This window comes from Amphibalanus amphitrite, unplaced genomic scaffold (assembly GCF_019059575.1).
Source record: "Amphibalanus amphitrite isolate SeventyFive unplaced genomic scaffold, NRLGWU_Aamphi_draft 000158F_arrow, whole genome shotgun sequence".
Taxonomy (NCBI): Eukaryota; Metazoa; Arthropoda; class Thecostraca; order Balanomorpha; family Balanidae; genus Amphibalanus; species Amphibalanus amphitrite.
The window spans coordinates 163,572-187,327 of NW_024881653.1; the positions used below are offsets into that span (position 1 = coordinate 163,572).

General features: G+C 49.5%; 1 protein-coding gene and 1 non-coding gene across 2 annotated transcripts; one reads left to right on the forward strand and one right to left on the reverse strand.

The window, feature by feature from the left end:
• Positions 1-4,163: 4,163 nt before the first annotated feature.
• LOC122383240 lies at positions 4,164-12,828 on the reverse strand. The gene is made up of 5 exons (XM_043369468.1): positions 11,210-12,828; positions 9,313-9,576; positions 8,258-8,971; positions 7,806-8,068; positions 4,164-4,352 (listed from the first exon to the last, which is right to left on the reverse strand). Exons 3-5 carry the CDS (start codon positions 8,448-8,450, stop codon positions 4,164-4,166), a joined length of 645 nt encoding a protein of 214 aa, XP_043225403.1. The 5' UTR covers positions 8,451-8,971; positions 9,313-9,576; positions 11,210-12,828.
• Positions 12,829-13,659: 831 nt separating this feature from the next.
• LOC122383250 lies at positions 13,660-13,755 on the forward strand. Its single transcript, XR_006256807.1, has one exon. It is a non-coding gene; the product is annotated as a U6 spliceosomal RNA (small nuclear RNA).
• Positions 13,756-23,756: the final 10,001 nt, after the last annotated feature.

The following is a 23,756-nucleotide window of genomic DNA, read 5'->3' on the forward strand; positions in this document are numbered from 1 at the left end:
CTCAGCCGTTGTACACGTTAGACGGTACACCACTTCCGATCCATCACTCGCAGCGTGACCTAGGAGTGTTGGTCGATGATTCGTTAAAATTTCATCTACATATAGCCACTGTAGTGCATAAGGCCGGTGGACTGTGTCACAATTTTAAAAAGGCTACAGTTTGTCGATCACCCGCATTCATGTTGTTCCTTCTCAGGACGCATGTAAGGCCTGTGCTTGAGTATGCGTCTTGTCTGTGGTACACCGAATATGCTGAGGATGTGCGTAAACTAGAAAGGGTACAGCGCAGATGGACAAAACACATTGAAGGGATGCATGACATGACTTATGCGGAGAGGCTGAAGGAACTTGACCTTTTCTCTGTGCAAGGCCGACTAATTCGCGCCGATCTGATACAGTACTGGAAGATTTTCCATGGGAAGAGCACAATAACCCCTGAGGACATTTTCCATCAGCCTCCCCGAGGTGGAACTCGTGGTCACTGCTTCAAGCTGCATGTAGCACGTGCTGTTTCGAACGTGCGGCAGCGCTCGTTTTCGCATCGTCGGGTGGCTATCTGGAATAGTTTGCCAGAGGCCGTGGTGGCCGCTTCAGATCTGTCGTCTTTCAAACGACTTCTCGCACAGGCACTAGGTAACACATTGTACGACTACATCTGACTCGCGATATTTGTGCAAACATACCGATAAGTGTTGTTTTCCAATGGCATATGCCACGAGGACACACACTTTCCAGTCATCTGGCCATATCTACAGGACATCATCGTGGGGAGACTGTGACTGGCGTGTCCTGATCCTATCCGGGTTCCTCCTGCTCCAGTCCTTACTACCGGCTGCGAAGCAGAAGGAGCCCCACCAGGTAAGAGTACCAGGTAAGAGGCTGGTAGGTGGTTTAAACTTCGGAGATGCGAATTTGGATGTCAGTTATAAAATTAATGGTTATGCCTTGTAGAGTAAGCTCTGCTGTTTTTTTTTGTAATTGTCTTTTTTATAATAGTAACCTACAATGCTGTAAGTTTCATTTTTATTTAAATGCTCGACCAGAATTTGCACTTGTTCATGCATGAATGGCTAAGTTTGGGGTGTTTATTCAACCCTGACTGCTCAAGTTTTTCAAAGGCACATGACACAGCACGACTAGATCAGCTGGTACCTACCTGTTGACTATTTTTGTTTTTTTGCAAGGTGGTCAATGAAATAAAATAATGCATTATTTTGGAATGTTTCCTTGACAGAAGCCAGGAGCCGGATTGATGTGTGCTGGTGAATGAGATGGTTCAAAAGCATTATCTGATGTTTTCAATGTGCATAAGCCATAACATCCCTTTCATACGCTGAAGTTTTAATAGCTTCTCAGTCTCTGTCATTTTCCTGAAATATTGGTGTACAGTAGATAAGAGATATCAGTACCTTCTCGGAGGTACCTGCCTTCTGCTGGATGAATGTTTAATTGGTTGGACGAAATGGACAGGTAGCCTTATGATAATGTAATGTGAAATCTTATTTCTATAAAACTTTGAAAATGAGGTTCTAATTATTCATATGTGCATACATTTTTGATGACTAAGAAAGTTTTCCACAAGAGTAGAAAATGTGGGAAAGTCTATCAAATAACACATTCTGAAGGCTCAATGCTGACAGAGTGCTGCCTCAAAGAATAACTGACTTGCTGGGTTACGAATATTTCTTTATTTTAATTTTCAAATGTAATGTACAATACATTGCAGTGAAATAACAAAATAGTGCAGTAAAATAGTATTGGCGACGATCAAACAACACGTGCGCCATTGATGTCTGCAAAAATTGCTACCAGATTGCTACCAAATCCGTGACGTCACCACGGCGCCTTTATTTCCCTAGTGAACCAACCTGAGTAGTAAAGTAATCTTGGTTGCTGGGGTATTTCGCCACCCACCGTTTGCTGGGGGGGGGGGGGGGCGTTAGACGCCCCCAGCCGATAACTCGAGAACCAATAGGCGCAGCGAAACGCACGAGGCGGCAAACGAAAGAACGCGACGAGACGCTTCAGATGAGTACTTAAAAGTTGAATTTTGAGGTCACAGGTCGGGTCAAGGTCAGGTCAAACACCTGAAATCGGGCTATCAGTGGCATGGACTTCAGGACTTCGCAATGGGCGCCTCTCGTCATAAACTCTGTCAAAACGGTGCACAATCCATCATAAAAGACCTACAAGAGTGTCAGCTCCATGTAGGCGTCAGTCAAGCATAGGTCAGGGTCAAGGTCAGGTCAACCGGGTAGGCACATATCCCCGAAAATCAAAACTGATATTCGCAGCTTGTGACACATGTTTTATATGTAATTTGGGGCGTAGAACACGATGGTGACATTCATTTTATCATATGTGTACGTGTTTGGCTCAAAAAGTTCAATTTAAGAAATGCATGTGTCATGGTCGTGAAGTAGTCACGAGAAATTGCCAAGATTCAGTTCAAGATTATGGAAAATGCGGAACGATAATCAATAATCGAAGATATCCATTTGATTGATCATGGTATTGGCAGTCTAATGGCGTTTACGGCATGTCTGTATGTCTATTCTGTGATTTTATATGATTTTTTGAACATATGCCGTTTTTGGTCGAAAACTCAGAAATCATGACGTCACTAAAATCTCGATATCTCAAAAATTTTCCGACCGATTTTTTGGAAACTTTGTCACAATAAACTTCAAACAATTCCCTACAGGTACGCAAAATTCGGGGCGCCTGCGGCGCGCCGTTTTTATGCTATGGCCCGGCGAAAAAAGTGGGGGCGTTTAACGCCCCCCCCCCCCAGCAACTCGCGGGTTAATGGGCATTTTGAAGGTCGTCCGTCCCATAGTGGAGCGGTGCAACCGATGCCGTTTTGGTTGTGATGTGCCTTCGATCGTCATTGTGCCACTGGCCTGCCGTAAAGTAAGCCCACTTTCACATGGCAGCTCAACTTTGCGGCGTAATTCGTACTTAAGCGACAATGTTTTGGTGACCGTACCAAGAGTCCATCGTGAGAATGAGCTGTGTGATCGCGCCTTTTTGTCGGCTGTGGGATATTAATGTTTGAAAATATTGTTTCCCCCAAAAAAATCTTTTGGTTTTCAGCTTTCACTTGAACTTTAAAAATGTCTACGATTTCAAGAATGCCCGGTACAGCCCGTTGAATAAAAAACTTAACATTTTTTTTACAAAAACGCGATTTAACAAAAGGCCATCTAACGATTTTGCTACAAATAACATTTTTGGTAATCAGCTCACCGTCAGCTTTCGAATGGTATATTCTGTTTCGTTTGAGCAAGAAATGACCTTCCGACAAACCGTGTGTTTTGGGCCCTTGGGCGCCCCGGGGCCCATCAAAACTCAAAAGCGCTAGCAAATGGGGCACGTAAAAAGGTCAGAAAGGGCAAAAAAAAACTCTCAAGGGGTCAGCAAAGTGGGCCCACCAGAGCTCCAAAGGGAGGCCACCAATGGGCCTACTAAACTCAAAAGCAATACCAGCAATGGACCAACCAATACCAATCCTGGCTCGCGACAAGTCTTCCACAGAGGCCACTGACAGAACAAAAAAAAAAAAAATCGTTCAGCAACCAAACTCGTTCCAACCACAAGACGACCTGGAACATTCCACCATTTGGACCGCGTGGCACACCAGATACGTCCCTCAAGGCACAACTGAACGCGCCACACTTCCAAAAAAAGGCAGCACAAACAGCGAATCAAAAAAGGCACGAAGGAAATTATCTCGCGCCGATAGGCGGCAGCACTAATCAAGCGACCATTACCCTAGCACGGGCTAACAGATGGAAGAACGGCCATCCCGCACGCTGTTCGATGTCGCGCTTCAATCCGTAACATACTTAGCTTACTTAGCTTATTGTGTTCACTTGCACTTGTGAATGTATCTTTACTTTACGTGCCGCTGCTCTTCGCGCCTCAAACTCCACTCTTGAACGCCTGCGCTTGCGCCCTGGCACCGGCAATGCTCTCGGTACCGGCTCCGCCCCGAGCCCTAGCCCCGACGCGACTCCGCCCCCGGCCCAGACTCCGGCTCCGCTCCCGGTCATGGCTGGGCACCGCTCCTGGTCCTGGCTCCGGTTCTTGCACCACCACCAACCGCGGTTTTGCCCCCGGTCCTGCCGAGCCAGGCTGTGGTTCCGACCCCGGCCCCGTCATCAGCTCAGACTGCCGTCCAAGCCAGGTTGCGGCGGCTCCAGCCGCGGGTCCATCTCCGAGTCAGACACCAGACCAGGCACCAGAACGTCCATCTCGGCGGCAGCGGGCGGACAGCCCCCGGCGCCGTCCACCTCGGCGGCCGCTGGATGCGAGCGCGCTATCGCGTCGAGATCGGCGTCGGCGTCCATCTTGCCGGTCCGTCATCCGCTCTGGTGAGTAATACCACTGCGTTTCTCATATGCGTGCTTCTACTGTGCGTCTTGTGTAATGAATTGTTCGTGATTTTTTTTTAACTGTTCACAATACATACACTTTTCATCCGACGAGGCCTGAGCGGCGCTGGCGATTGCCTACGACGACTGTCGCCGACACCGGTAGGTGAGAAAGAAAGACTATAATGCGCGAGCGTGTAGAAAATGTACTCGAATGTTAATGCTGTGAGCAGACAAATCGGTACATTTTGTTTGACAGTGAGGGTGCCAGAGCGCTGCGCCAGGCGCCTTACGTGCTGCAGCCGCCGCCGGCAGTGCCGTCGTCCGGCTGATTCTTGGCCTGCCATGTCAAGGACGTGTACGAGCGGCTGGCCGTATACTGAAGGCCAACGTCACCTCCACATACGGTCGGATCCAAAGATCGATTCGACGAACAAGGTGAGCTGTTTGTCAAATTATAACCCTTCCATGTGTATTAGAGCTAATCGTGTGATATAACGGGTGTGCACTTAGTTTCTGGAAAAAGATTGATGATCCGTATCTTTAAAGCTATTAAAGCTATCAATACAATTTTTCGTATAGTGAATAATCATTTATTTGGGAATGAGCATGCCAAAATTCAGACCAAACCGACTATTTTTTCATACAGAAAAGAGCTTACAACTAAGTCATGAACGCGGAAAAACGTGGCGGAATTTTCACAAAAATAACAAAAATTCGAGAGAAACAACTTCTCTTCCCACTGGCGCTTTCCAAGCATTGCTAGAAAGAAAGCTTATGCCATTAGAGGAACGGCACAAGCACGGGGAAGTGCATGGCACATGCACAGTGTGCAGATGTGTTGGTTCGTGGCGAAAGTGCCCCAGCAGAAGAGGCTCGTTCTGGTAAAAGATATTCACCATCTTGTGAGTGTTCCCGATACGCTTCCCGTCCTCCCGTTTTCCATATTTGTAAGGAAAAATTTAAATTGTGATATTGTATACCAAAAAGGGTAGAGATACCATGATCCAGCACTCGGCAGCCGATAAAAGCAGCACAGGAGCAATGAGACATGGATCTGTACGCTATCACGATAAATGCTGAGTGCACAGACGAATCAAGCAGTCACCTGTGGATGCTGGCATTAGATCGCCTAAAAGGGAAATTTTATGTAATGAAGATGGGGTAAAACACCAACTCGAGAAGCAGGCGCTCACAAAATGTGGAACCTTAGCCTGTTGACCACTTTCGACGCAATCTCCTGGTCAGTGGACCGCCCTATCCCCACGGGCGGTATCCAATCATTACGTTAGCCCTATGCAGCCAATGCCGACGTCGATATCTTTTGACAGCAGTGCTTAAATAAAGAAATTTTGTCACATTGGGAGCATCACTACCCGAGGAAAGTATAGGTGTCATGATCACACCACAATGTAGTCACTGTGCGCGCGGAGCGCTGGATCTACGGGACGGCGCACAAGTACCGTTTGTGAGCCGCGAAGAGAATCTTCTTGACATATCTCAACGGCGACCGAATGGGGACTTATGAAGACAATACAGTACTAAGGAAGATGTTAAGTACATATTAGCGTCTATTTGAAGTCCATAGCCCGCTAGCCATCGCCACACCTGGACCCGGAGGTGCCGCGCAATTTCAACAGGGGGCGTTTGTATAGCACGTGGGCTGTAGACCGCCTGGGAGGAGAGAGCGCCTAATTCTTTTGACAACTCTTAACTATTGTTGCAATTTATATATGTGCCAAATATCATCTTAATCTAAGTTCAAACACTAAAGTTATGGCAGCACAAACTTTTTCCAGAAACTAAGTGCACACCCGTTATTTAGCACTGAAAATGACCGACACACGCAATATGGCACGTCGTGTATTATGCTAGAGCTCTCATCTTATGTATCTACTAGTTGTGCTTTCCTCCGGCTTCGTTTCAGGTGGTGCGATGCTTGGCAGGGCAAGCCACTCAGAGAGCGGAATGTCAGACCGGAGTCCATCCTTCCAACAGGATTGGACCGGCCCATCACTCATTTAGAAAAAAGTAACGTAAGTGCAATTATAGAAACAACAGCGGATGAAGGCCACGCTGGCGGCGGAAGAGCGTTATCTGCCGTTATCACTTCAGGTGGGGACGATCAAGCCAGGAGCGAGCCGAACCACGCTCGGTCACATGAGCCTGTTCCTCAAAAAACAGGCATGACTCCTTGGAAACCAGACGAAATACAATGATGCCGGACTTCTACATACACTACTGCGATCAATTTGTCAACAAGCGTCTGGGAAGGTTGCATCTGAAAAAATGGAGGGTACAGACTCGCATAGAAGGACGGAAAAGACTTACTCCGCTACTAACAAACATGAAGCCGAGAAAATCAAATCCCTCGAGAAGAATTCAGCGTTCAAGGCCATAGCAGCTGACGACGAACCCGACTTGGTGTTACTCAAAGAAATGATCCAAAGGACTCAGGTTGGTCCACTACCTCTTGCCCTGTTGTCGATTGCAGGACATTCATTACATCTCGATCCATCATCCCCAAGACGGGAGACGGGAGCAAGTGGACTCCGAGGAGTGGCAATCTATATCAAGAACACAATACGAGCATTGCAAGCATTATTTCAACGATCAGCAGTGTTTAACACATATGGATCGAGCCGAGGCAGGGCGCTGCGCGCAGCGGTGCGTAAGTTGAGTTCCCATGGAAACGTCATCAAACTCGGACGCTCGCAACGCTGAAGGGTGTAGCTGAATTTGTGCATAACGCCACACCAACGCAGCGCCGCGCCGGGCCGGTGAAACAGGGCCCAGGAGAGTCAGCCAAGGAGAGTTGGAGTCGCGGGAGATCCTGACGGCGTCTCTTCCCCGACATGAAGAAGAGAAAGTGAAACTGAAACGGAACAATTCTAAAGAAACGAAAACTAACTAATCCCAACAAATGCCGACAAAAAAAAATGATCGAATTAACAAATAGGCAACGACAAATATTTACGTGCGCGTGGAAATCGTCCATGGTGAGTTCGAACAAGAAAACAAGTTACTTCAAACCGGTCCATAGTCTTGTGGCGTCCGTTACCCGGGTATTGAAGTCCGGCCGAGCATAGAATTAGTACTATGTCTGACCAAACTCGATGCCTGGCCACGCCCGTGAGCCGGACGGGCGACACTGCTGAAAGCTGGCGGCCGGCCGGCCTAAGTGGGCGGCGCGGCGACTGGCGGGGCTAAAACATCCCAAATGATCAGCGGCCGCTAGTCCCCTCTAACCCTTCGCTCCACCCTCTTTCTTCCCCCACGTAGGGAACTTCCCCCAGCAGACTGCATGCAATTTTTTCAGCGGTGTCAATACGAAAAAAAAAATGGAAACGAAACAGACATTGCCGCAATGGAAAACGTCTCCATAATTAAAAACAACATATGCACACACATAGTCTCCACGGAACCTACTTTCTGATTACCCTGTACTGTACTGAGAGCCCCGTTCTTCTTACCAGTGTACTCGGCGGGCGGCCAGTACCCCGGGAACAGCGCTGGCACGCCCACCTGCGCCGCCAGCTCGTTGATGCGATGCTGCAGAGCGTCGTCGTGCAGCCGCGGTCGCCGCTGCTGCTGCTCCAGTGGCTGGACTGCGGCGTCCGCACGGTCCCGGTACCAGCGCACCATCCCCTCCAGCAGGTAAGCTTGGAAGTGAATGGCGCTGGCCGAGAAGCCTGTCACAGAAAGAGAATGTTATCAGGTGAGAAGGACGCGAAAACATGAACGGTAACATCGAACACAATGCCCCGGAACCCGAAAGGCATCTTGGCATGGAAAACAATGGTAAGGAATCCAATAGGCAATATGTTCAGTCATCCGTGCTGTATTCTGTAGTCTCTAATTCATTGCGGTGCTTTACTCACCTGGGATGAACCGGCAGAGGTGCAGGTGGTAGGACTCCAGCCCCGTTGTGCCTCGGGCGCAGCGGTAGACCGGCGGGGTGACGCCGCCCATCCGGGAGGTGCCGGTCTGCACGTAGAGCGGCGGACACGCGGCCTCCTCGGGGTCCTGAAGGCAGACCACGTGCCGCCGCTGCTCCTCCCAGATGGAGGCCATCTCGGGCGCGTTCAGCAGCGGTGTGCCGAGGACGTCCGCTGCGTCTGTCAGCTCCAGGAGGAGCCGCTCCACCCTGTCCACGGTCGTCTGGACGCCGGCTGTTCGGCGGCGGCAGTGGCGGGCCAGCTCACTCTTCGTGATGGCCAGGCGAGCTGCGTGGGCCGTCGGCTCCGCCACGCCCTCCTCCTTCAGCTGCCCGAGCTTGGCGGCTTCCAACTGGGCCACGTCGCCGGCGTCCCACTCAAAAAGTCAGGAGGAGAGGCGTGCCATAAAAGTGCCGTACAGGGGGTGGCTGACGCTGGTGAGGCCGACCGCGAAGCGACGCATTTAGTGCCTCGCGCCCAGGCGCACCACCTGCCCCGGCCACTCGCCAAGAAGCTCTTGGAGCCGCGAGCGGCCGGTCGACGAGGCCGGCCGCCAGCGGACCCAGGGCGTCCAGGCTCTCGGAGGTCGTGAGCACCGTGTTTTAGGACCTGGCCACGCTCGTTGGCCACGGAGCCGGCCGCCAGATTCTTGGTCACCTGGCGTAAAGAAAAACAATTGACAATGCGTCAGAACCGAGCAACGCTACTTAACGTGGTTGTGGAATCGGGCATGCGTAGAAATTTGATTCGAATTTGTTTCGATTGATAAAATTATCAAAGGAACGGGGTTACGGGATCACATATATGAATAGATCTATCAAAGAATTAATTACATGTCGGGCCGATTGAACAATGACGGCTACCGGTAGCATACATATGTTCTTACGGAAAACGATCCAGGGAATCGGCTCGCCCTTCTCAAAGTCCCATGTTCTAACACGCTCAGTTTCATGTATTGATCGGTGCCTTCCACTCGACTCCGACCCCGGTTTCCTTACCTTTTCCTTGGCTGCTTTCCCTTTGGCGGGATGGTGGCCCAGGCCTCAGCCAACCATTAGGACTTTGCCGGCGTTGGCCTCCCTCTTGCTTCGGTTCCACTGGGTGGTGCGTGGGATTCGGCCCTGGGGCACGGGCTCGTCAGGAGCGTTGGCCGAGGTTTCTTTTTTTAGATTTTTTGAATATTTCTTTGGTTTTGGGCTCGGCCAGCCACTCCTCCAGCGTGTAGCCCTCCTCCAGAGCCACTTTGGGGCAGCAATGAAGGCCTTTGTAGGTGAAGAAAACTGAAAAGGTAGAGAGCCTGTGTCATTGAACAGCAGTCGTAAAGCTGATTGTTGGACGACTTCCTTAATGCTGAACGCTGGTGTTCGTGATAAAAATGAGTGTGTTACCCGTGGTGAGAGAGAGAGAGAGAGAGAGAGAGAGAGAGAGAGAGAGAGAGAGAGAGAGAGAGAGAGAGAGAGAGAGAGAGAGAGAGAGAGAGAGAGAGAGAGAGAGAGAGAGATTTCACGCTCGCTCGTATTAAAAAAAAATGTTTTTAGATGCTTCTGGAATTCGCATGGGTGCCAACCAGTGGCGCATCCAAGGTGGGGTCACATGGGTCATGCCCCCTTGGGATCCGGGGGCACTACAGGCCTACCAGGGGCATCACCGACCTATCAGGGGCAACACAGACCCGACAGGGGCACCAAAACAAGACCGGGTTTTCAAACGGGCCGTACCCAGCCAGCCTTCCCAAGTGGGGCCCACATGGGCCCCAAGTGGGCACCAAACTGGGACCCATCTGGGCTGCCCACCTTGGACCCAGATGGGAATGTCATGGGCGTCCAACTGGGTCCCATCTGGGCACCCCAGACGGGGCCCATGTGGGGCCCATCTGGGGCCCGCATTGAGCCCGCATATGGGCTTTCCCAGTTGGGACCCACATGGGCAGCCCAAGTGGGGCCCATATGGGACCCAGCTGGGATATATGCATATATTTGGGTCCCACACGGGCTTTCCCAGTTGGGACTCACAAGGACACATGCAAAAAGCGGACATGGAATTTAATTGGGATTTGGTACCTAGCTTATGCGTCCACTATTTCCGCGTGAATCCCAAAAAGCAATGTGGTCACACGTGGGAGAACCGCGTACCCTTTGCCTATCACTAGATCCCCAGAGACTCGAACTCAAGACCTATGGAACATGATGCGGGGACCCTAACCACTACACTACGCTACCCTACCACCGCAGGTTGGCGGCCGGCGGCCAGTAGAGAACGGAAGCGTGGATGTGTACCGATTGTAAAAAGGAGAAGAGTTTGTAACGATAGTGATAGAGGCCCGCGCGGTCCGTCAGCGCCGTATTGCGTCTATTTATAGTCACCAACTGCCGGCGCGGCCGCCTCGCGACCGCGCCACCACACAACGAATGCCGGCGACACAGTATTAGCGACCTCGCAGGGACGCGCGGGCAGGGGTGTGCCCAGGCAGTTGTCAGATCAGGAGTCTGACAGGGTAGCGGCACAGATCAGGCAGGGTAGCGGCACAGTGGGGGCGCTGGCCAAGTCCAGCACGTAAAGTTAGCACATCTAGCCCATCTGGGGCCCAGTTGGACGCCCATGACATACCCAGATGTAGCCCAGCCCACATTCGCCCAGATGCCCCACTTCCAGCCCATGTGGGCCCCATTTGGATTGGCTGGCTGGGTAACATCAATGCAAAAACAATGGAAACGAGCTAAGACATTGCCGCAATGAAAAACGTATCCATAATTAAATTAAGATCAGTATATGCCCACACATAGTCACCACGGACCCTACTTTCTGATTACCCTGTACTGTACTGAGAGCCCCGTTCTTCTTACCAGTGTACTCGGCGGGCGGCCAGTACCCCGGGAACAGCGCTGGCACGCCCACCTGCGCCGCCAGCTCGTTGATGCGGTGCTGCAGAGCGTCGTCGTGCAGCCGCGGTCGCCGCTGCTGCTGCTCCAGTGGCTGGACTGCGGCGTCCGCACGGTCCCGGTCCAGCGCACCATCCCCTCCAGCAGGTAAGCTTGGAAGTGAATGGCGCTGGCCGAGAAGCCTGTCACAGAAAGAGAATGCCATCAGAGACCTCTTTCACTAACAAATATAGTTAGTAATTACAACGAAAAAACTGGAGTTCAAAAGAAATAATTACCAACACTTAATTTGGATTTCACAAAACCTCCGAGCATGAATTTTGAGTTAACGGTTTACCAACTTTTTTTTACAAGAAAAAAGTTTGTAAGAAACATCGAAATCGCAAACTTTCTGTTTCACGAAGACCACAAACTTGAAAGAAAACGTTGTACTTACAAACCCGAAATTCCAGTGGCCCAGACGTTCGGATTTTGTTACTTTTTGTGCAATACTGCAAAACAATCATTATTTAAAACAAATATGCTATGCTGAATCATTATATGCCCCTTTTTACTTAGCACAATCCCTACGATCCAGCTACGAGCAATAAATAAATATAGTCATGTTTTGTCATTCGTGCGCCATAACTGCATTCAATAGTCTTCTGCTGTCAAATGTTTTGCGTGTTATTTTCTTTCAATAATAGGATATTGTGAACTATCATTTACACCATTTTGCATCAGCATTATTATTTATAATTTAATTATGCAAATTTTGACATGAATATTAGACGTATTTGATAAAAAGAAGCAATATCTGAAACATGTTATAGTTCTTGATTAAAAACAATTTTACTGTTTACAAGTTTATTTGCACTCTTTTTAGCGGAGGTGCCGCTGGTGGTGAAGTTTAGTGAAACCCGATTTTACATAGTTTGCAAAAATACTTATGAATTGTTAAGTTCAAACACTTGCAATCGCAAAGGTCAAGTCAAAGATTACCTGCCCTTAAAAAAGGCATTTAGTGTCAAATAACTTTGATTATTCTTTTCCCAGCACTCCCTCGTACTTTCAAAAGGAAGATCCCGATGAGAAAGACAGTGCAAAAGACTTCTGCTGTACATACCTGAGTAGCAACAAACACGTCTTCCTATAACGTCTACCCTGTAATAAGATGTTTTGATTGTTTAAAAAATCATCAAAGGAAACGTAGGCCATAATTTTCATACGCATATCATCTGGTGTAATGAAAGCATATTTGATTATTGATTAAGCTAATAAACGATGCTTTGGCATAAAAATATTTGAAGATATAGCCTCCGTTGCCATGACAACGCTTGAGTCTTCAATGTGGCTGTTTGAATTCCGCTTGGGCGGCAGCCTTGATTTGGGCATGGAGAAGCGCCCTTGTGTAACCAGCCATTAAGCATTTGATTAAGTGCAATATATTCTCGCAATAATAAAAGACACGTTCATATTTGTCTTTTCTGAAGAAATAAAACTTAAATATTAGCTATTGCCGCTCTTTATCACAACCGGATCACTTCACCCCTTGTTTTGCTAGGGTTGTGAAGTACTACTTAACAACTTGCGTTGCAAGAGGAACACTGCCGGACGCGGTTGAACGTTGTGTAAGCATATGTTACTAGTTAGAATTTTAGTAGGAAAATTTAAGTGGCGTGCAGACACGTGTTTTGGTACACAATAATTACAAGGATAAAAATTTACTTTAATATTAAGAATCTTGGAGGAACGAGCCTCCTGTGACCAGTTAAGTTACAAGCAAAGCAATAAATTTTCCAAAATCTAACATTTACATGCCGTTAATGCAATGCAAACTTCAGATGACTTGTCTCATCCATGGCAGTCCTTTAAAGAATTCTCTATACTGCCAAGGCTACAGAGCTCCGTATACTGTGCTAATACAGAACACAATCAACGAAGATGGCGCCACTGCATTAACCATCGAACACCAGTCAGCCTTCCCTCAAGCGCCTTGCGCCTAGATGGAGCCAATGTCGCAGATGGCGCCACTCGTCCACTACAACTGACCACCTGATGGCAACGATCTGTCACACTTGATTCAGTTAAACAAATCGCTATTCGTTATTTTTACAGTGTTTGATTCTTCAATATCAGTACCAGAAAGAATCAAAGACAGTTTAAACGAGATTCAATGTTAAAGGTTTATACTCCCCATTCTTGTTAGTTGAGCATTTACACACCAGAGGGCTAGCACTACATCTGTCGCTAGTAGTTTTTACAAACAATAAATTCTCAATTATCAGCTTAAATTTATACTTAGGTACAAGAAAACCATTCGCTTCACATAGAGGAATTAATGTTGGTGATACAGACAGCTCTTTTGACACTTCTGTCATTGACAATACCATACAGTGTGTACCAGGAACATCAACAGTCCCGAAACTCGACAGAAGAACCATGTAACGAACTTTTACAAATACCACAAGTTAATTTTACTTAAATGTACTTGCTTCGGCAGTACATATACTAAAATTGGAACGATACAGAGAAGATTAGCATGGCCCCTGCGCAAAAGCCGGGGAAGAATTTTCTCTGTTCGCCGGGGACTAGATTTTTGCAGGGAACTCTGCTCGGGCGTCTTGGGAACTAGTTCCCGGGGCGGGAACTGTCATTGGACGGGAACAATGCAGGGAAGATCTGCGATTGGCTAGGGCTAGAGTAGTCCTCGAGTTCCTATTGGTTAGGAAGACCGGGGAACGCAGTCTTGCCTAAGCGCTGTGATTGGACGGGAAGACTTGCAGGGAAGGCCTGTGGTTAGCTATGACGAAGGCTGCCCACGACTTCCTATTGGTTAGGAAGGCTGGGGAAGACAGCCTTGCCCACGCAGTGTCATTGGACGGGAAGACTGGCAGGGAAGACCTGCGATTGGCTGTGGCGAGAGTCGCCCACGAGTTCCTATTCGCTGGGAAGTCTGAAAGCTGCCCGTCCGTTTCGGTGGCAGTAGGACCGTTCTGCGCGCTGGCCGCTGTGGTGTACTGCGGCGCAGCCTGCCTTGTCAGTGAACGCAGTCAGCTGGCGCGTCGAAGGACCGTTCTGCGCGATGGTTTCCGTAATGTACTGCGGCGCAGCCTACCTTGTCAGTGAACGCAGTCAGCTGGCGCGTCGAAGGACCGTTCTGCGCGCTAGCCGCCGTGGTGTACTGCGGCGCAGCCTGCCTTGTCAGTGAACGCCGTTAGCTGGCGCGTCGACCGATACGGCCGGGCTGTCGTTTCCAAAATCAGCCCGGGTAAGAATTCCCCCGCTTAGCTTGTGGTTCTGGGCCTCTGGCACAGGGTAAGAGGGCTTAGACGCCCTGGGCTAAGAAAACAGCGTCGCCATTGGGCCCCTTGTCGCCAAGGAAGGTGCCGCTATCATGACAATATAGGCGCAACCGCTTACACGGATAATGAGGACTGTCCGTGCCGCGCCAGTTTTTTTTTTTGGGGGGGGGGGGGCACGCAGGCAAGGGCTCCGTCACGGACTTTAAAAAAGCAAGTATAAATCCTGACCAGCTGTCTTTCCCTCTGGGGTTGTAAATATATAGGAGACTACTTATACGAGGTGCGAGTCTGGGAAATATAAGGAGAGAAGTAGACACAATTTTGGATGAAGCTGATCGTTTGTGAAATCGATGTGCGGTTACCAGTTTTCTCAGTGTTAAATCACTTAACATTTATGCAGTAGGTTGAACTGGATACAATGTCTGTGATGGGATAAAATTGTAAGGAGTGAATATTTCTAACTTATTTTACTTATTTTATTTGGTTTCAGCAAAATGCCAAAGGAGGCGATGAGCGCCGGGGAATGGACTGAGCGGCTCCGTATCAATGCGGAAACCGGCCGGTGGCCTCGGGAGCGCGGCATCAAGCCGGCGCCGCGCCAGGCTCATTGGTACGCCCAGCTGCAGCGGGTAAGTACCAAGTACAGCCTTGTAGTGAGTACACCACCGATGCTCGTTAAGTTGTCATGCTGAGTGATTTCTCCAATGTCCAGAAGTTTTTTGAATGTGGCAGGAGCGCACTGTGGGGGAGACCAAGTGAAACGGTCAGCGTTATATCGAAAACGTTGTTAAACCCGCGCCGGGTTGGCTGGATGTTTGAGCACCCCCCATGCGCTTTATGGCATACCTGTTCATGCATGTCTTCGGCACATGTTAAAATTTCAGACCCAGATCTTTTAAGGTCATGTCACCAAGTCAGACAGATGTCTTAAGTTCTCGCACACGTGACACGAATAGGTATGTAAGCCGTTAATTCCGGCAGATTGAGATACCACGTATGTATTTCTTCCAGGTCGAGCGATGCCCGAGGCAGCTGGCGCGGGGTGGCCAAAGCCTCCTGTTCGGCGGGCGGCCCGATTTTCGCACCCTTGTCATCGCACACAAGATCATACAGCGCCGAGAACCCGAGCAACTAGCAGCCCTGTTCGTCGCTAATAGCGCTATCCGCGAGGGACAATCCAGGCAAGATCACCTCTTCCATCTTCCCCGGCGTCCGCGGCTGGAAACGGGCAAGCGGCGGTTCGGCTATCGAGCTGCAGCTCGCTGAACAGCCTGCCGCCTCACCTGTCGCAGCTGCCTCCCGCCCGCTTCGCCTGCGCTGTTAAAGCCGCAATCGTGACCGATGAATCAGCACATCGTCGCTGACCAATAGGGTGGGGGTGGGTAAGAGCGATGAGGCTGTCCTGAGAGTGTTTTGTCCGTGTTTTAACGTGAGTGAATGTGCAAATGTTTTGAATGATTAGATTAGCAACTGCGGATACGGATTCTGAGCAGTAATCGCCACACACTTTGTATGTGGATCGCTCTCAAATGTAAATACAATACAATACAACCTACCCATTGTCTCCAAACATTGCCTTATGCGGCCTCTTAGAGATCTAGAAGAGGTTTTTAAAAGATTCATTGCCAATATCCACAGAACGTCTTCTACAGAACGTCTGTAGGTCGTCAGAAGGCCATATGCATTCTCGCCGAGAGGGTCACCACTGCGTTGAGACCAACCAGCGACGGCTTCGAGGCTCTATTGTGAAGATAATTTCATGGTGAATTACACGGCAAAGAGGCTTGACAAAAAGCAGTGCCTGTCTGATAGAGCTGAGAACCTAAATGGGGTGCGGCTGGCCGGCCGCGGCGGAGGGGAGCGAGGAGCAGGCGGCGGGGCTCCCGGGGCGGCCGCATCTGGCGGACCGCGCCGCGGCCGGGGGAGCTATACATCGGACAGATTAACATTCAGAGCCTGAAACCGAAGCTGCTCGAGCTGCGTCATGACATCGACGAGTACGGGTTTGATGTTATCGTGCTCAATGAGACATGGATGCGGATTACGACACCCAACAGGCTTGTGCCCATCCCCGGCTACCAGCTGGTCCGGCGAGACCGACCCGACAACAGGGGATACGGCGGCGTAGCCATAGCAGCCAGAGTCGCTGGAGCTGACAACAGTGGAGCGACCCGGCCCACCTGTGGCCGGCTCTAAGCTGGAGTCGCTCTGGGTGCAGCTCCGAGCCGGCTCCCACCGAGTGATGGTCAGCGCGGCGTACCGGCCGCCGGTACAGACCCAGGACCAGGTGTCCACCGACCTGGACGAGCTGGAGGAGCAGATCCAGCATGTGCTGACCCGCCACAGCGGGTCAGCACATGCTCGACGCTCATTCAGGGACTTGTCGTTTCGCGCATTTTATACTACTTGGTCGTATACGGCGTGTGTAACAAGACCCAGATGAGGCGCATTCAGAAGGTGTTGAACTTTGCCGCCCGTGTCTTATACGGTTGAAGGAGTTACAATCACATCAGCGACGTTTTGGACCGACTTGACTGGCTTACTGCAGAGCACCTGTATCTATACCGCGGTCTTATCCTACTGAAGCGCATGTTAATGACATCGGAGCCCGAGTCGATCGCCGGCGACCTAGTCACTCGTGGTGATGTTCACCATCGTACCACACGGAACGCCGACCATTTAGTCATGCCGGCGAGTCGATCCGAGTCGGGCAGGCGTCGTTTTAAGCACTCGATCGTCACCGCCTATAATGCTTTGCCACGTGAGTTGCGAAACTTTACTGGAGGCTTTAAGAAAGAACTCAGGCAACACCTGCTTATGAAGCAGCGGGGCGGCGTCGGCTAGGTGTATGTACTGTAAAGAGCATGCGTGTGTGGGTTGGTGCGTGTGCAGATGTGTGTATGTTGACCTAAATGACCGTTTTTTTATCTTCACGACTTCAGGGCGCGGAATAGCCACTGAACTATGCGGATGTGCCCCATGACGTAAATACGTCATAGATACATACATACATACATACATACATACATACATACATACATACATACATACATACATACATACATATGTCGATCTTTGAGGATCCCACGGGGGTCAGGGCACACATGCATGGCGCAGGTTTCTAAGAACCCCATATAAACCTCTGAAAGACATAAGTTATACTTCGTGGGGCTCACGCCAACTTCTTAGGGTTTTAGGCTGGCCTCTAAAGAGTCCATACTAGCCTATGGGCACCCCTTGCCGTCCTCTGCGCATGGGTGGAGCTTTTCCAGGGAAGTTTGTGGGGACTGGGGAAAAAGTCGTCAAACCCACAATGTCCGATTATGAAGTTGAATAAAATGTCACAATGCATCTGAGGTCATTAGAGGCCGGTGGGGCTCTCAGAGGTCGGAATGGGGAGGTGGTCCTTAGAGAGGGAATGGGGCTTTAAAAGAACATTGCAGTACGAACGCCAACTTTATACTTAGCTTCAATTGGTGGCTGATAGGTATAAGTCCTATCCATTCCACGATTCACAAGAAATCTGATTAACTGAAGCTTTTCAATCTTTTCGGGTGGGGATCATGAGTAGAGATCATATTTCTATATAACCACATAAAACATGTTTTCACATAAATCGACTTTTTGGAGGAAAATAACATAATATGTACATTAAAACTAAACACAGATATTTTAGACATTTCGAGCTTCAAAACTGATTCGTCAGGAAACGGCCACTCAGGCAAAAGCTACACTCAGAACCCTTGCAGGGGTGTCTGTGTTAGAAATGTCTTATAAGCCTGTATTACAATCGTGGTCGTAGTTTGTCGTAGTTTAAAGGTTGTACGGTATCGTAGTTAAGTTGCCGGCCTCCGTCCCGCCGCCGCCGCCGCGAAGTCGAGAAGTCAGCTCTGTTTACGTCACGATCACGGCGGCCGGGAGTGGGCTGAACCCGTGGTGATTGGCAGGCGGTGATAGCACCCTGCGGGGAGAGGACTAAAGTGCGGTGCTACAGCCCACAATAACGCCGGCAGACATGGCCCGCTTCAAATACGCAGCGACCCAGATAAGAGCCCTCAAATTCCGGCATGTGGACCAATAGGGACTGGTAGGGAACCTTGGAGGATGGCATGAAACAAAAAACTTCTTCCTTGGACCCCAGAGACTGAAATGTCGCTCTCAGAGTTCAGTGTGTGTTGCTTTCCTGTTTAACGATGTTTTGGAGTGTTTACATCGACTTTTGTTCAAAACAGGCGCATTTCAATATTCTGACATTGACTTATTCGTAATGGAAAGGGTCACAACGTTGACCATTGAGAGTTTCAAAGCGATTATTAAATCTGTGTATCTCCGACGAGCAGTGGCACTTTTCCTGAGGTAAGAACACTTGACGTGCTCTGGTGTCTGGTGACCTGACCTGAAATGACCTGGGTCTGAACTGTTTACAAATGCAGAAACGATGTATGACAAGGTGAGAGATATTCGCGAAAAACCTGAGAGAGGGGACGTAAAAACGCCCCACATGCACACAACCAGCAAGGCAATGGTTAAAAAGATGTATAGACATATTCGACACATTCTATAGAAAATGCGAAGCCGAGCGTTGGCACCGTTTGTGTGTGTGTGTGTGTGTGTATGTAGGCGTGAAAGGGGGGAGGAGGGACCGGAAGGTGGAGTGAAGGCAGTGATGGGTTAGAACGCTGGTACACAATGGCCAAACTTGACGTTCAGGCGAAGCCTGCGGAGAAGGGTCGCCATCCCGCGCAGAGACCCGGAGCAGCACGGGGCATGTCAACTTGGGGGCTGCTGCGGAAGACGTATGGACGGATCGAGTACCATGCTTGTTTGGCAGAATTCTCCCGTTTTGTACGGACGTCACCGGAATGGCTGATGACTTGCCGGCCGAAACTAGCACCCGGCACCAGCGGGTTGACACTAAGTGTTTGTCATCTGCGAAATAAAACCGCGTGAATGACACTGGGCGTGCGCGCCGGATGGGCACTTGTATATGGAAGGGAGCTGGTGACAATGGCGACGTCTCCGTTACTCTGCCATGGCGTTTCCTTTCTCCATGGGAAGGATCACGGAGGATCGATGGGCTGCGCAGACAGGGCAGGCGTCGGGCGGGGCGGGTACGGGCATGACAGGCGCAGAGAGCAGGGGGTCTTTTATTGACTCGGGTCCGGCTCGACAGATGGTGAGCGGGGGACGTGTTTTGGCGGTGGGATTAGGTTTCCAGCAGTTTTTTGACAATAACTTTTGATAGAGACGTAATAGAACAATGAAAACACCCTGTAGGTGTTCAGCTCGACGATACGGATCGACTGATACGCAACATGATCCTTTTCGGTCAGGTCATGACCTTAACCAAAGGTTTAATTTTGAAAAGACATTTCAACATCAAACTATAGTTCAGTCGACGTGTCTCAATGAGAGGAACACGATGGCGTCAAAATGAATGTCGTGCCAGTTGTGAGTCAAAAGTTATTGCAGAACAACGTTTTCGTATAAAACGTTAATATTATCAGAAGACCTTGAGTCCCCTATCCTAAAGACCGTTGCCCTTAGGTAAAATATGGGGACACACTCCGGAAAAGAGGTTAAAAGAGCATTCAAATGCCGCTACCGCGTGTCGTTACGTGGCTCACGAGCCGAGTTAGACGGGGGACGTTTGCTCCCGCAGCACTAAATGGAAAAATTAGACAATCAGCACGGCGCGGTTAACATAAGAGCAAGCGTCAGGGAAAAGTTTTCAGCTGTCTCAGATACATGCAGACGACATACATGCACAAGAACGGATCAGCTGCTAAGTATAAAGGAGTGCTACAAATTAGACGCGCTGTTACGAAGACATATGTAGGTAGGTATACATATGTATGATGAAAAACGTCGCCAAAAGCTGGGGCGGGCCGGACTGCGCATAATCGGCTTTTCTCACTGCAACACGGACCGAATGGGAGTCGTTGATGCCGGGCTATCGTTAGTTTGATAGATGGCTAGACTCAGGTGTCATACCAGTAATATCGGGGTGCATTATACTGTCATGACGTATAATGTATCCGTTTGAACCGGTGCCGACCTTCTGCTCCGGTGCAACTGGTCTGTCTGTGGTAGGAAAGACCGGGGGAAATTAACCATTTCTTATCTTCATTGTCACTGAGGTATGATTTTATATTTGTGGTGCCAATCGGAACTTCAAACTTCGGAATTCCGATGTTTTCCAATGTTAAATTCAGAATTTTTGGGGACAAAGCCAGCAGACTTTTAACATCATTGAACAATACCTTGCTACACAGTACATATCAATATTTTTATTACGATAATCGGTATGCATTGAGATAGAAAGCTCAGCTATTGATACGATGAACACTTTTAGGCTGGTAATAGCCGTTTTCACGACGGGCTACCCGGCGAATGCACCTGATTTGACCAAGTCTGCACCTAATTTCTTTTACAGCAAATATCTTCATTTTATGAATTCATTTCAGTGTTTTAATCGACGATGCTCTTTGATAATATGACAAAGCAGGCATATACAGGGTCTTTCATAATGAATGTTATTTTTAAAACGCGAAGTTGAAGGTGTTCGTAAATATTAAAAGCACAAATTTTGTATTTACCTTATTGCAAATTTCTTGGAATTTCTGTTGATGTAATTAAAACTGCCACACCTCACCAAACTTCCCTCTTGTGCGGACAAGAAATGCCTCCCCTACAACACGGGTCAGCTCTTCTTCACGTAGGCGTTTTGGGTTGTCGTGGGAAACGGCTCACTGAAGCGCACGGCTGTCCACCGTAAGATTCGGGGACACTTTTAAAAGAAGCACAATGTCCGCTCTAAAATGATCACAGGCTTGTGAACAGATTCCAGAATGTCACGGTTGACTGCAAGGAACACAACGCACGGAAGGTCATGTTTTGGGCTGCCGTGGTCGACGGGCGTGTCTGCGTCCACTGGTTTGCTCCTGGCTTATCAGTGACCGGGCCAGCTTATCTGAGGCTGCTCAGTGTTCAAGAAAGAATTCTGGCCTCATGTGCCTGGCGAGGTTAAAAGGCAAGGCCGCTGGTTTCAGCAGGATGGCGCTGAAGTGACACAACGGCGGCTGGGCGCCAGTGGTTGGATGGCAACTTTGACAGACGAGTGATCAGCCGTCTCACTGAGCGGCCATGGCCAGCTTGGAGCCCTGATCTCTCGCCGATGGACTTCTGATTTTGGGCAGTCGTCTTGGAGGCACCCAGCAGAGACCCTTCCAGTGACACCCGTAGAGCTACAGGTCACAGTGGAGAGGTTTGCTGCAATGCTGTGCGCGGAAGATGTGAAGCGCGTGGTGCACCATTTGCGTCAGCGGGCCGAAATCTGAGTCCGAAAGCGAGGCGACGCAGTTAAAAACCGATGAAGGATACCTAAATGCGAGTCATGGTACATAATTTCCTATGATTTGTTATTTCAATCGGGTATTGACAATAACTTTGTGATGTATATCACCTGAGCTATGGCTATTTTACAAATAACATTCATTATGAAAGATCCTGTAAGACCCTGTAAGCAATTAGTGGAACCCTAGCTGATAGCTGCTAAGAGACACACTGAACCTGATTGACCAAATCTGCACCTAATCTGTACCAGATGTGCACCATATGTGTACCAGATGTCAGATGGCCGTCGTGAAAACGGCTTATAGTGCGTTGAAAGCAAATGAAAGAGTGGCGAGTGTAAATTATTGGGTAGTAGTCGGACATCTTGACATACATTTTCTGAAACTGGCATCGCTTTTACGTTGTCACTTCTACTTTTACTTATACGTTGATCATCGCTTTTTGTATATAGGTTGGTATGCGCTTTCGCTAGGTGTCCTTGGGTAGCCCATTCCCTCCTGTATTAGAGCGTGTAATTAGTATGCTGTAGTGTCGCATCGGCCGCGCTCAGTCGGTCGTTTGGAGGGACCGAGTCAGAGAGGCGAGCTCTGTATGTCGAGGACCGGTCGGCCCTCCGTCGGCGTCGACGCCTGACCATTTTATTAGGGGAGCTGGACCACGTGGGTCCACCGGGCGCGTCGACGCCCGCCGAGAGAGGTGACGAGCAGGTCGTCCTTGGTTGTTGGATGGTGGCTGACTTTCGTGCCGAATACACGGTCTCTCCTGAGAATGTTGCTCTGCTACAGCACTTAACGGCATACAATTTAGTCGTATCGTGCAGTTCGATTTAGCGCTTAATTCAGAGAAGTCAACTTACCTACATTTAGTGGCCGAACTCATAGGCGGCGGAACGGGGAGGGCACCGGGGCACCGTGCCCCCCTTTGATTTTGGCATTTTAACATTAGCCCTATGGACGTTGCATGGAAAGAATGGGACCAAAAGTCGGCAGTGCCCCCCTTTGATTGAAGGTGTTCCGCCGCTACTGGCCGAACTCATCCCGTGGCAGGGGCAAGAGTTACGAGAAGTCAGGTGCCCGCGCATATGACAATGAATTCTGCACCCATAATAATCCAAAATAATCAAAACATAAAGCTGTGCTCAGCTCAGGTGAAAAAAGCGGAGCACTTGTGATAGAACACACACCCACTACCCATGGCTCAATATAGAAAGCTTTAGTCCGATCCGATATCTTGAATGCAGGCCAAGTTGGCCACGTATATCGCGCTACTCATTGACATTAACAGTAACTAATTAACTAAATGTAATTTTCGGTACCCTTTCGACGGTGTACAGTGTACATCCCTTCGAAGGTCGCAATGAGCCTCCCGCCTGACACCATACCTAAGTCGAAAGAGAACAAGCTACCCGGGGCCGTTGTTCCTACCCTCTCCCCTCGCCGGCTATGACTGGATTTCTGCACCCATACACTACACCTGCAATGTTCCAGCCGTCCATCGCCCATGCACCATGGAAGTAAGTTAAACATGTGTGTACTCTATGAACACGTCGGAGATTCTTGGCCATTTTGTTACCTAGAGTTATTACGAAACGTTTTCGAAATACGATGGTTTTTCGAATAATGAGAGGCATCGTATCAATGCAATGTACGACAGCGATTTGAACAAAATGCGTCGCCAGTTTGTGAAGCATTGCATGGTGGCTTAACTGCCCATGCTCCCTGAGCTGGTTCAAACTAGTGCCGGTTTACCCTGTTTGATCATTCTGTTACGATACCTATACTGATAAAGCTATGACACTGTTATGTGATACCCGCAGACTCCGAGCCAGGCGCCAGCTGAGGCGGGGGGGGGGGGGGGGGGGAGGGGCGGGGGCGGCCGCCCCGCCGGACGGCCGCGCTGTCTCATCGGCCGCCGACCGTTGCC

What these genes read in the sequence shown, in the direction of transcription:
- LOC122383240 (XM_043369468.1), bottom strand. Translation starts at nt 8,450, where the DNA reads ATGGCCTCCATCTGGGAGGAGCAGCGGCGGCACGTGGTCTGCCTTCAG. An exon ending in CCTCTGCCGGTTCATCCCAG is followed by an intron (nt 8,069 to 8,257) that starts GTGAGTAAAGCA and finishes TTTCTGTGACAG; the next exon opens with GCTTCTCGGCCAGCGCCATT. An exon ending in CAGTACAGGGTAATCAGAAA is followed by an intron (nt 4,353 to 7,805) that starts GTAGGTTCCGTG and finishes CGGACCGGCAAG; the next exon opens with ATGGACGCCGACGCCGATCT.